This window comes from Penaeus vannamei, chromosome 28, assembly GCF_042767895.1.
Source record: "Penaeus vannamei isolate JL-2024 chromosome 28, ASM4276789v1, whole genome shotgun sequence".
Lineage (NCBI taxonomy): Eukaryota > Metazoa > Arthropoda > Malacostraca > Decapoda > Penaeidae > Penaeus > Penaeus vannamei.
In genome coordinates, this window is record NC_091576.1 from 4,991,350 (window position 1) to 5,003,849 (window position 12,500).

Sequence of the window (12,500 nt, forward strand, 5' to 3'; positions counted from 1 at the left end):
TTTAAATAAAGTTAAATTCGCCTCAAATTAACCATCACAGCATCCACGTACAATCAAGGTTGAAACTGAACTGGGGTGCAAAGTTTCACACAGGCGCCCTGGCCTCTCCTCACCCTGCTGATCCAGCGCTTAGCACAGTGGTGCCCTTGTTTACAAGATCTGTAGATTATCACCCATATGTCCCCGAGACACAGTGTCTATAGTGCCTTGTAAAACATTAGAGGCCTAACCCCTCCATGGGATCAACACCACACTCTGTGGCTTCAATGGAATGTGGAGATCCCCAGAACTACCATTCCATCTATCATACAACCAGTGGAAAACCACTATTTATAAGACAGTGTTATGTTGCAGGATCCCAACACGAAGGGTATTCTCATAGGTGAAATTGGTGGTGGTGCTGAAGTAGCACATGTGAGTCCTTTAAAAACAATAGGCTGAAAGTTGTTTTGCCAAGTGTTAAGTTGTTAAGTTTTTGTTTTTAATCATTCCAATAATGGGAAGCTACCATGAATTGATATATTTGGAACCTAATTGATATTAAGGTAAAAAGTAAATTATTTTTCATTTTTGCTCTACAAAGGAACCTGAAGCCAAGCCTGTTTTATCCTTTCTCACCGGTCTTTCTGCCCCACCTGGTCGTCGCAGGGGACACGCTAGTGCCTTCATCTCTGGAGGCAAGGGAGGTGCTGAAGACAAGATTAAGGCCCTTGAGAATGTAAGTTCTTTTCCTTTCTGTTTGTGCCATATCACACACATACACCTTCACTTGCATGTGCCCACACTCATGTGCAGATACACACACTCAACAACATACACACCTTTGTATTTCTCTATCTGTATTGTACAAAACTGGGTGAATCGGATACACGCATTTTTTAGGGCAGCTTACGCATTCATCTACGTAATGAGAATGGTTCTGACAAGATCATTTCTTATCAATGCCTATGAAGACCTGATTTTCTCAATAACCCACAGGCTGGTGTAATCATCGCGAGGTGCCCTGTGCAAATGGGAAATATGTTACTGGCAGAGATTAAACGGCTTGGAAAATCGTAAGCTGATTGCTGGTGCGGAAACTTGGGGGAATTTACTGGATCAAGAGATGTATCACATTGGTGTCCAAGAACTGAATCACTGACTCAGCAGGAATAGTCACTTAGGGAACACATTTTTAGCTTTTCTCTTACAGAGTTGTATTTTTTTCATCCTGCATGCAGCCGTGGAAGGAATGTAGAAACCTGTGACAAAACTTGATTATATTCGTGAATGGTCATTTACAATCAAATGTTAAATAAAAGTTACAGTCAAAAATGTGTATATATTTTCATTTTATGCACAGGACTTGTTTAGATGTATCAACATTAATCCTGAGGAGGTTAACGAAATGCTGATCAGTATCTTGCATGAGTAGTTAATTTATTTTCTTGTGTATTTTGTTATCAAACACAAGGATGTCCCTATTACTGTCTTCAAAGGCAGTGGCAAATCATCAGTTGTTATTAATTTCATGTGTTGCTTCTTACAGAGGTTAATCTTGTAAATATATGACCCATTTTGTATTGACAGAAATGTATATATGTATTTTTGTCAAGGTTAAGGTTAATAAAAGATACATGTTCAGTGGCTTTATTTTTGACATTTGACAAACTATTTGAAAACCATACTTTGTAGAGTATCATCTCTAAACTTATGATATGACTTCATTTTATTTCTCTTAGAAAATAATTAAGTAGTTATGAGGAAATAGCTGAAACAGTGAGACACATGGGTTAGTGTCATAATATGTTAGTGTATGAATGAGCAAATTAATGACTGAATGAATGAGTGAGTGAGTCAGTTGTTTGAGTGTATACCCTACTTCTCCAACAATGCTTCTAAAAACTAGTAGGCAAAATCTCCTCCCGCAGCCGTTCTGATCGTTCACACTTTGTCACAGTTATATCTGAGTCTCAAGCCCATGCACTGTGTACCGTGGTTGACCTCACTGGTAACCCTATTTCTGCTCAATCCCACTCCTCCCTTGATACTTGTACTGGGACTGTTTCTATCTCCTCAGCTGATTGCCCCGTCTATGACGAAGGATTGGTCAGACTGAAGACCTACTTGCCTGCCTTACTGACCATGATGCAGTGTCAGTACAGTGTTACAGTGTTCCTCCTATTGGCAACCGTAAGTCCCGTGTCGATTTTGCCGAAGTTACATTCCATAGACGTGATCTTCCCCATGATGTCCATATCGGTGGAGAATCTTGCCATGTCAGACCATATCAACCTCTTCCCCGTCAATGTCAGAAATGTTGGTGTTTTGGCCACCTTATAAATCAATCGTTCCTTTGCTCAGTGTGCCCAGGCTGATCATGGCTGTTCAAAATTCCTTGCACAGTTGTGTACACATGGCAACTGTGATGGCTCACACAGTGTATTTTATAGAAGTTGCCCTGCCTACAAATTTGAATCTGAAATGGCAGTTCTCAGACGAGGTTTTTCTGTCAGTCCCAACTCCAATTCTATCCATTGCTCTACTCTTCTCCCCTCTAGCCAAACTATCTCTACACCTCTTTCTCTCCACTCCTCACTTCTACTCATAACTCTCAGTCAAATCCTTTTTATATTCTGAATCCAGATACTCCAGAACCTTCTCTATGCCGTTCCACCCCATCTTCACCCTCCACATCCACACCTACAACTACATTTTCTGCTCCTCGAATACCAACCTACTCTTCACCTCATAAATAAGTCCTTCATTTCCCAAACGTCCCAACACAACTCACTTCCAGAAACCCTTGAAGACATCCGAGACTTCCTAAGCATGACCCAAGAAAATACTTCTCTGTGTCAACCATCCTCCAGTTCCCTGCCCCGACTACTGCAATCAGAGCAACTGCAGACATCCATCCTTCCCCTCCTCATATTTCCCCTACACCCCTTCCCTCTACTCCTTCCCAACATACCTCATCCTATTTCAAGCCTTGACCCTCTCTATGCTCCCCCTCTCTTTATTTAGACTTCCATTGGTCATTCTTGACCACCTTCCCCATAGTGACCATCTTCCAGTCCTCTTTTCTCCTACTTCATATATCTCGCTTCTTAATCCCCCACAATGGTGCTTTGATAGAGCTCACTGGCAAACTTATCCAACTCTCTACTATTCCTCTCTTCATTCCAATTCTCATCCATCTCGGATATGCTACACTATTTTTCAGTAACAGTCTTAACCTGGCAAATCTAAAAAAAAAAATGGGACAGGAGTTGGCAACAGTGGAAGTAGTAGAAATCGCCTTACTGCACTCTCTCTCTCTCTCTCTCTCTCTCTCTCTCTCTCTCTCTCTCTCTCTCTCTCTCTCTCTCTCTCTCTCTCTCTCTCTCTCTCTCTCTCTCTCTCTCTCTCTCTCTCTCTCTCTCTCTCTCTCTCTCTCTCTCTCTCTCTCTCTCTCTCTCTCTCTCTCTCTCTCTCTCTCGCTCTCTCTCGCTCTCTCTCTCGCTCTCTCTCGCTCTCTCTCTCTCTCGCTCTCTCTCGCTCTCTCTCTCTCTCTCTCTCTCTCTCTCTCTCTCTCTGTGCCGTGTCTTGGCAGAACGAGGGGTATGTATGTGGGTAATTCCCGCCTCTTCCAAGACAGTGCAGGCTCGTTTTGCTTCCTCTAACGGGTGGACTCCATTCACTGCAGCGCTCGTTACACTATACCAGTTGTTTTCTATATGATAAATATATGTTTCCATGTGCTTGTAAATACTGTCTGCACAGTACCTTTATTAGCTATACATTAACACGAACTTCAAGAAATCATAAAAGTTATTTATTCTAGGAAAGGGAATCCATAATTTGTATTATAATTCATTCTTATTATGCTGAGGGGCCCTCGAGATCGACATGCCCTGGTCCCCCTGAGCTCAAAATGAACCCCTGGATTCGTGCATTAAATGTATCGCACCAGATGATACTCTGACGGGGAAAGAACGTTAGAATTTGTCAATTGCTCTTCTGTTCATGAATTTCCTTATTTGAATCTGATTTACGTTCGACTTCACAGCAAATCGAGTATTGGACGAATCTATATTACGTGAACTCTTGATTGTCAACATAATAACAGTTATGATTTTCTTGTCACACGAGCTAAACTAATGTCCAGTGTGAGTCATTCGCGTTTTGATTCCGAATATCAGTAAGGGAAAATAAGAGGTATGATAATAAATCAGAACTTTCAGGTAATTTATAGAATGAGGTGTTGACTGTTAAGTGAGGTCTACCCAGTTGAAGACAAGTTATCGGTCAGTTGGTTAGAGCGCCGTACGAACATGGTCTCAGTATCTCCCAATGAACAGTTTAAAAGAAATAAATTTTGAACTGATTTATTATTGTAAAAGGGGGTTACTGTTCTTGGAATAATAATCATATATTCATATACACACACAGGAAAAGTTGGAAAAGATTGAGGGAGGCCTATGTCCTGCAGTTGATATGTATGTATGTATGTATGTATGTATAGATATAGATTAGATATAGATATAGATTAGATATAGATATATATATATATATAATATATATATATATATATATATATATATATATATATATATATATATATATATATATATATATATATTATCTATCTTTTTCAAAATTAAGTAACTTGCTTCTTGTCCACTGTATTATTAACTCATTTTCTCCATTCCACATCTAGAGTAGTCTTATTTTTGTGGGGTTATTAAACAAAATACCAGGCAACCCATGTGGTATACTAGCCATTTCGAGATTATTTTTTTATTGTTTATTTATTTATTTATTTATTATTTTTTTCTTTCTTTCTTTTAAGTATACATATTGATTTATATTGTAGTATCAAGGATCTCATCACCATCAGGGTGTGTCAGAAATGAACACATTTTTAGCTTCCTTTTTTAAGTGGTAATCATGCAAGTCAAAAATCTAAGCCAGTATGCTTTTGAGTCGCACACTCCACATACCAAATATTGAATTCTTGTTTATCGGTAAAATCTGGAATGACTTTCAAATGCTAATAAACTTAAGTTTGAGTATTTATAGTTTTTGTGCTATTAGCTATTTAACTGAACTGCTGCTCTTGATTTTTTTTGCATTTTTTCTTGAAATTGCATTTTATCAGCCAAAAGGTTAAAAAAAGGATTTCTTAATGTAATAATAAAAGGAGTAATAAAAGACAGTTTCTGGAAAATAAACTCACTTTGTTCTACTCCTGCAATAACCTTGTACAGAGCTATCACTAGGCTGAGCCTAGCTTCAGACCTGTTTAAAACAATGCTGGAGACGAACCTACGTGACAACACCAGTTAGAATTAACAGACAGCATTTGTATATATGATATTCCTTCTGTGTCGTATATGAAAATAAAAACTGTATTATTGACCCCTTTACCTGCATTATATTTGACTTAAAAAATTAACATCCAGCTTCAACATATTGAACATTCATGTGCCATAAAGTCCTTGAGCATCACCAGTACAGGGTAATATGTCAAGTTCATGCTTGCTTTTCCTATTCTGTTTTAACAGTAAATTATTTACCTTTCCCATGGGGCAGTTACTAATGCATTAACATTACCATTGCATAATAATCAGCAGCATTAGTTATCTCTTAAAAAAATTAAGTCCAAGTGTGTTTTCTTGGTTGTTAAAGCTAACCTTTCATGCTCTGTAAACTGGGATATAAGGTTCATGTTTTTTATTTTATTTTATTTTTCTTGTTAAAAGACACCACCTGATCTCATCAGACCTTTAATAACTGCAAATATGTCAATGAATGAATTAAATAATTAAAGAAGTCCTTGCACCTAAAAAGAGCATCACACTGACACTTTTCCAGCTTGGCTCAGTCAAGGGGAGAACTAAAGGAATCTCGTCCTCCCGTGAAGCATAACAAAGCCCACAGGACATCCTGACCTCACTGCCTCTGAGGAGTTAACATGTAAAGCCTAGGCACCGGTGTGATTTTTATTCTTATTTCTTCGTAACAGGCTAACTGTGAGACATAGTGTGACTAACAAGTAAAAAAGCATTTGGTTTGAAACTGAACTGGAAAAGTCTTAGTGTGGAGCAGCTTTGATCTCAGAAACCATGACTCAGCAACAGAGCTAGATCATCCATGACTCGAGTTACAAAATGTGAAGACTGCATATACTGTGCATCACTTCAGATACTGGAGTTTCTTTTGTGCTTTAGCATGCTGCAGAAAGAATCCCTAAAAGGTGAATAAGTGAATGATGATGTAAGAAGCATTATAAGAAAATCTAAAAATTGTTTTCAGTTTTAACAAGTAACAATTCTGAGACATAGAAGTAAACTCAGCTTTCCTACAACAGCAAAAGGAAGGAAAGCATGGACTCATGTCAAACTATCAAAATCTTTTCACTTGCAAATTCACAACAAGGCAAGTGATAATCAAATCATAGAAAACAAGATTGCGTCTTAACCAAAAAATACAAAGTAAAAAGACTTTGCATGGAAAGAAGCAACATATGTGATGTTCTTCTGAAATTTCTTGAATATCTTGAATATTGCCTTTGTGTAGGATCATTTCAGACAAGTACTATCACAATGAGCTGGTCTCCAAACTCTTTTACAAGTGAAAGTAGATGCAAGCAGACATTTGCAACAAAAATAGTAATCTACAATGTCTATGATATCAGAATCTGATAATATATACAATGAAAATATACACTTTTTGTGTGTGTGACAGTCACATATTTAACCATTATTGTGTCTTGCATTTGTAATCTTAAAGCACCTGAAACCTCTCAAAGCTTTGTGGTTTGCCAGACTAATGTTTTAGATACTCGCCCCACACACAACACAGAATCACATATCACATGAACTTCATAACAGTATACTTTCATCTGTACCATATTTCAAAATACATATTGGTATGTGTGTTTATAAATATATTTACATGCATGTGTTAGTATATACACACACACTAACATACACCCATACCCACATACACACATACCTACACCTGCATTCACACTGTGTGTGTGTGTGTGTGTGTGTGTGTGTGTGTGTGTGTGTGTGTGTGTGTGTGTGTGTGTGTGTGTGTGTGTGTGTGTGTGTGTGTGTGTGTGTGTGTGTGTGTGTGTTTTTCTGTGTGCTTCCATCACTCATATGCACATATATGCTTACATACATACATACACTCAAAATATATATATAGACACACACACACACACACACACACACACACACACACACACACACACACACACACACACACACACACACACACACACACACACACACACACACACACACACACACACTGTATTATTTATGCATATACTGCATCAACCATTGTTGCTGTTTTGTGCAGTGTGCTCAAGATGAGTGCTGCTGATGATAGTGCAGCTGCAGGGCAGTGAGCCTGGACTTAGGGATGCCAGAACCTCGACAACCACAAGTAGAGGTCAGGAATGGCGTCTTCAGATTCAGATTTTATCATCTGGAATTTATGCATCCAAAGCCTTGAAGACACTTAAAAACAAATAAGTACAAAATGATAAACTGATGTGAAGGAACCTTAACTTGGTTTCTGGTGTCTCTTAAGTTTTAGCTACAATTTGGGCGAGAGCAGAAAGGGGAACTTCCTTGGCGAGTGCCTGGCACCCCCACTCCTACATACTACTCTGGTCAGATTTGCTGCATATTATTAAGTTTATGACTTAAGCACACATGCACACAATTTTGTCTCCTGTAATAGATTAGATTATACAAAACACTGACATCAACTCCATAACCTGATAAAGCTACTTAGGCAAAGAATGATGAAGACATTAAAACATATATACAACAAATCCAGGAAATCAATGGAAGACAATAACTCATCATACACACGTCGTATCACACTATCAAGGCATATTCATATGACAAGAGACAAAATTGGCATGCTTTCTTAGGTCCATTTGAGAATCATTTGGCTGTGGTAATGCTGACTCCCTCGAGGGAATTAAATCATCATTGTTTTGCCATTAATATTTGAAGCTGGAGTTTACTATACAGACTATGCTAGAATGTCATGATTCTAACTCTTCTATTGGTAACACTTAACAATGCAAAGTTACCATTTTGACATATATCACTGTGGCATATGTTACATGCAGTAATTTTGATCAGATCATTTTACGATTGCTCTAGCCTACCTGCTTTACAACATAACCAATGAGATAACGATCACAGGTTATATACAGTTATTATATACACAATTCTCTAGGTGAATCAAGAAACGGCTAACAAACTCTATATACATTTTAACCTACTCGCACCCATCAAAAACACTCGGATATATTTTGAAAGCTAAATATCAATAATTCAGCTGCAGCACCCAAAGGAAATAAATAAATAAATACACCAATATATATATAAATAAATAAAATAATTTTCTTCCTATGTTTTTTTTTTCCCTTATTGCCTAAAATAATTTTCTATTTACAACCAATTTTCATTAATTTTCCCAAGTGAAAGGCTGGGTGTACATCTCTGACAAGGAGCTAGCTTTCGAACACCTCTTAATTTTGTACCAAAAGAAGCACTTCCAAAAGACAATTAACTGTGAGTCACTTACGGCTTCACATATTAATTCCATACATACTACCAGTGACAGAACTCAATCATTCACAGTTAACTCTCTTGATGCCTTGAGGTTGAGTGCCCTGGCCCAACCTCAGTACGCACATTATTGCCAAAAGTTTCCTTTTCTTCAACATGTTTGCCCATTTTACACACTAAATTGACAGTAAAAAAAAAGGGCCTCCCTAAAAAATGATGAAAAAAAATATTAGAGGCAACGTGACTCCTCTTTACAGCACACAATCAAACGGCAGGACATAACAGCACCTTCGCTTGGTGTGCTTGCATCTTCTGCTTCTCCACTTTCATCCTTCAGACATCTGCAAAGCAATATAAACTAATAAATATCTAAACTTCTATATCAACCTATTTTTCAGTAAACATACATATATATGAGATACATATACATTTATACATATTTCTATATATATATCATATTTTTGTGTGTGTGTGTGTGTGTGTGTGTGTGTGTGTGTGTGTGTGTGTGTGTGTGTGTGTGTGTGTGTGTGTGTGTGTGTGTGTGTGTGTGTGTGTGTGTGTGTGTGTGTGTGTGTGTGTGTGTGTGTGTGTGTGTGTGTCAGAAGTACTAAGTCAACAATGAACCAATTATGAGTAGTATCTATCTCAACTGTTAATATTTTCTGGTATTTCATACTGCTGTCAGTAATGCCAATAACATTTTTATTCATCATAACATCTATAATAAAGATTACAGCCTTGATACTGTTTGCATTATTAAAAGTAAATTTTCCACGCAAACTCAAGGAAACCTGACATCTGGTGAGGTCATACGGTCTACTAATTAACTCCTTTATGGCTAAGTGCTATTTATGAACAGAGAAATTTCGCAAAACAATACTACAGTGAACAAAATATTTTCCCGGTGATGACGGGTTAATTTACATTTTGATTCAATTTAAATCCTGAAAGCTTTTCTTTATATTCCAAAAAAAATTAAAACACAGCATGTTCTATACCGTACGCAATGCCCACTGCATCTTTGAATGTTAATTGTATCAACACAAGCCTTTCGACTCACCTTTCACTTTATTAGAACATTGTAATGCCGGTCGTCTTCTGCCACCAGAGTGACCTCAGGCCAGACACCTATGTTGGCATCTGGGTAGTAGCATATGAAGTCGTCTTTGCCATAGCATGCTGGCCTCACTACCTGGAGAGTGACACCCAGAGTATGCCCCATAAGGAACATCTCAATCTGTTGAAAGAAAAGTACAATACATACTCTTCTGTTGATTACTTTTCATATCAAATGTGTATTTTCTAAAAGGACAAGACAATGACCATGTCATCCTCTATTACCATGATAAACAAATTATGATGATCACAATTGGATAAAAAATACTTTTACCAAAATATCTGATCCATTTATCTCACTCATCTCAAGATGCAGTTTCTCCACTTAAAAATGCAATTTATTTTCATGGTCATCAGAATTTATGAAGCTCATGCATATCTGTGTGTGTGCATGTGTCTGGACATGATTGCATATATGTTTGTATATATATGCATAGAGATATAGATATAGATATTGATATACATATATAAAGATATATATAGATATATAAAGATATATATAGATATATATACATATATATACATATATATATACATACATATATGTACATATATATATAAATATATACATATATATATATGTAGATGCATATATATACACCTGTGTGTGTGTGTGTGTGTGTGTGTGTGTGTGTGTGTGTGTGTGTGTGTGTGTGTGTGTGTGTGTGTGTGTGTGTGTGTGTGTGTGTGTGTGTGTGTGTGTGTGTGTGTGTGTGTGTGTGTGTGCGTGCATATTTAAATACACACACACACACACACACCCACACACAAGTACCTACATGTGTGGCAAAATAGAGACACAGACAAGCTAAAAGCAATAAAGCAGTGAGAAAGTATGATGGCATGAGTGTCATTAATGCATAGAATTTTCTCCGTTCAGAAGAATCTTGATATGCAAGAAGCAGTGTAAACCTTAACAATGACACACCTTGTGTTGATCCTGGTTGGTGAAGGCAGCAAAGATGATATGATAAACAAATATTAGCTTATTCAATATTACTTAGGGAGTGTCCACATGAGCACAGTCGATGGACAAAGGGGTATAAGGCTCATTTAAGAAACAGATCCTAGCTCTTTCAACTGATATGAAAACCATTACCTCATGTTAACTAAGCATAATATATGAAGACTGATAATAATTAATTACAGTTTCGTTACCTATGATCTATATAAATGATACAAAACATTTCTAAAGTTACAGATCAATAAAAAGTACTGAGAGTAAAATCTGCACTCACCTGCTCCAGCCCAGCTGTGTCTCCCACTAAATTTAGATGATTTTTCACAAAATCTCTTGGTGTGAGAGATGTGTGCCGAGCAAACATGATCATGGAAAAGAGTGGGACATTGTCACCATTATTATTTCCAATATGAAGGTCTAGGGCAGTTGCCAGCATGTGCAGCTTCACTGCCTCACAGAGCTTCACATCCAGAAGAGGATCACTGTTGAGGCGTGAGAGGACGACACATTCCCTGTTCTCACATCCTTTCAGGCTGAGTACCTACAAGGAGAATACATAGACTGAACAAGAACTGTACGAACATAATGATTTGGATATCACAAGACAAAACCTGCAATCAGTGCACTTCTAATCATGAGATAGTGCAACTCTAGAGCATTGCTACTGAGACCCTTCCAACCCCTCCTGCCTCTTCCTGCCTTTCTTACCATGCTGTCTAGGGCATCCAGGCATTCCCAGAAGCCATTAAGGACCTGCTCCTTTGAGAAGCTGAGACGATGGCCAAAGGACCAGTCTCGAAGCCATGTGGAACCCTGATTGAGTTCAGCTGCCAGACGTGTGTGGGTAGCATGACCACTGGGTACAGGGAGGCCCTGTGAAAGGATCTGATAGAGAGCTGCTCGAACTCCACAGTAGTTATCACCACGCACTCTTCGCAGGTAGTGGTAATTGAGCTCAACTGGAATTGCTGAGTAGCCCTGAGAGGGGAAGGAAGGACAGAATGTTAAGAGGAGGAATGTTCACAATAGGTTCTCGTTATTTTATTTCAAAGAGAAAATTAATTCCCTATTCGAGTAGCACGTGCATGATCCATAAACACATTATTATAAATATTAAAATTATTATTATCAACATCATCATTATTACTATTATACCAACTTAATTATTCTTGTTCTATCATCATTGTTATTATTATCACCATCACTTATCATTATCATGATAATTATCCATATGATCATGTTTATAATTATTACCATCATTTTTATAATTATCACAATTTTTTTAATGAATTATTTCATCCTAATGAATCCTCTCTTCACTATTACTGTCCTTACCATATTTAACAATTATTATATTTACCAGTATCAAAAATATATTTTTTTACTTTCTAGCTTGTGTGGAATTCATGGTGAACAGATTGCAACAGGAACAATGAAGGGAAGGGCAAGAAAACACACGAATATGCCGAAAGCCTTTTCACTATTGCTTCGTCAGGGCATATATGCCCTGATATGCCTTGACGAAGCAATAGCGAAAAGGCCTTCGGCATATTCGTGTGTTTTCTTGTCCTTCCCTTCACTGTTCCTGTTGCAAACTTTCTAGCTTACATTCTTGTTCTATATCTCCCCTCTTCTCTTTCTTTCACTTCTTCTTTCCTATCCTCCTTGTCTCACCTGTTTAATTGTGTGTGCCTTGGCTGTGTTCCCTCGCCACTCCTGGCTGGCGTACCGGGCAACCTCTATTCTCTGCCCGACAGCTACAGTTGGCTGGTTTCCGAAGGCTGCAGTGGTGGTACCCAGGATATGCTCATTGTCATTGGCAGTGCTGGCAGTGCTTCCCATGATGAGATTTC

The 12,500-nt window shown here is 37.9% G+C and overlaps 2 protein-coding genes across 16 annotated transcripts in view; one reads left to right on the plus strand and one right to left on the minus strand.

Moving 5' to 3' along the window:
• LOC138867156 (succinate--CoA ligase [ADP/GDP-forming] subunit alpha, mitochondrial-like) overlaps positions 1-1,623 on the plus strand; it is a 9,731-nt gene extending 8,108 nt beyond the window's left edge. For both annotated transcript variants that reach the window (XM_070141695.1, XM_070141694.1), the window contains 2 exons: positions 584-718; positions 979-1,623. In XM_070141695.1, the coding sequence (XP_069997796.1) occupies positions 584-718; positions 979-1,059 (216 nt within the window). In that variant the 3' untranslated portion in view covers positions 1,060-1,623. The remainder of the gene's footprint in view (positions 1-583; positions 719-978) is intronic.
• A 3,557-nt stretch (positions 1,624-5,180) lies between these two features.
• The window catches only part of LOC113801845 (uncharacterized), a 72,738-nt gene continuing 65,418 nt past the window's right edge, over positions 5,181-12,500 (minus strand). For 8 of the 14 annotated variants that reach the window (XM_070141683.1, XM_070141679.1, XM_070141686.1 and 5 more), the window contains 6 exons: positions 12,322-12,500; positions 11,356-11,625; positions 10,925-11,188; positions 10,615-10,626; positions 9,631-9,807; positions 5,181-8,911 (listed from right to left, as the gene is read on the minus strand). The exon at positions 12,322-12,500 is cut by the window's right edge and continues 116 nt beyond it. In XM_070141683.1, coding sequence (XP_069997784.1) covers positions 9,634-9,807; positions 10,615-10,626; positions 10,925-11,188; positions 11,356-11,625; positions 12,322-12,500 — 899 coding nt within the window. In that variant the 3' untranslated portion in view covers positions 5,181-8,911; positions 9,631-9,633. The remainder of the gene's footprint in view (positions 8,912-9,630; positions 9,808-10,614; positions 10,627-10,924; positions 11,189-11,355; positions 11,626-12,321) is intronic. The other 6 variants (XM_070141688.1, XM_070141684.1, XM_070141687.1 and 3 more) reach the window with 1 other exon arrangement.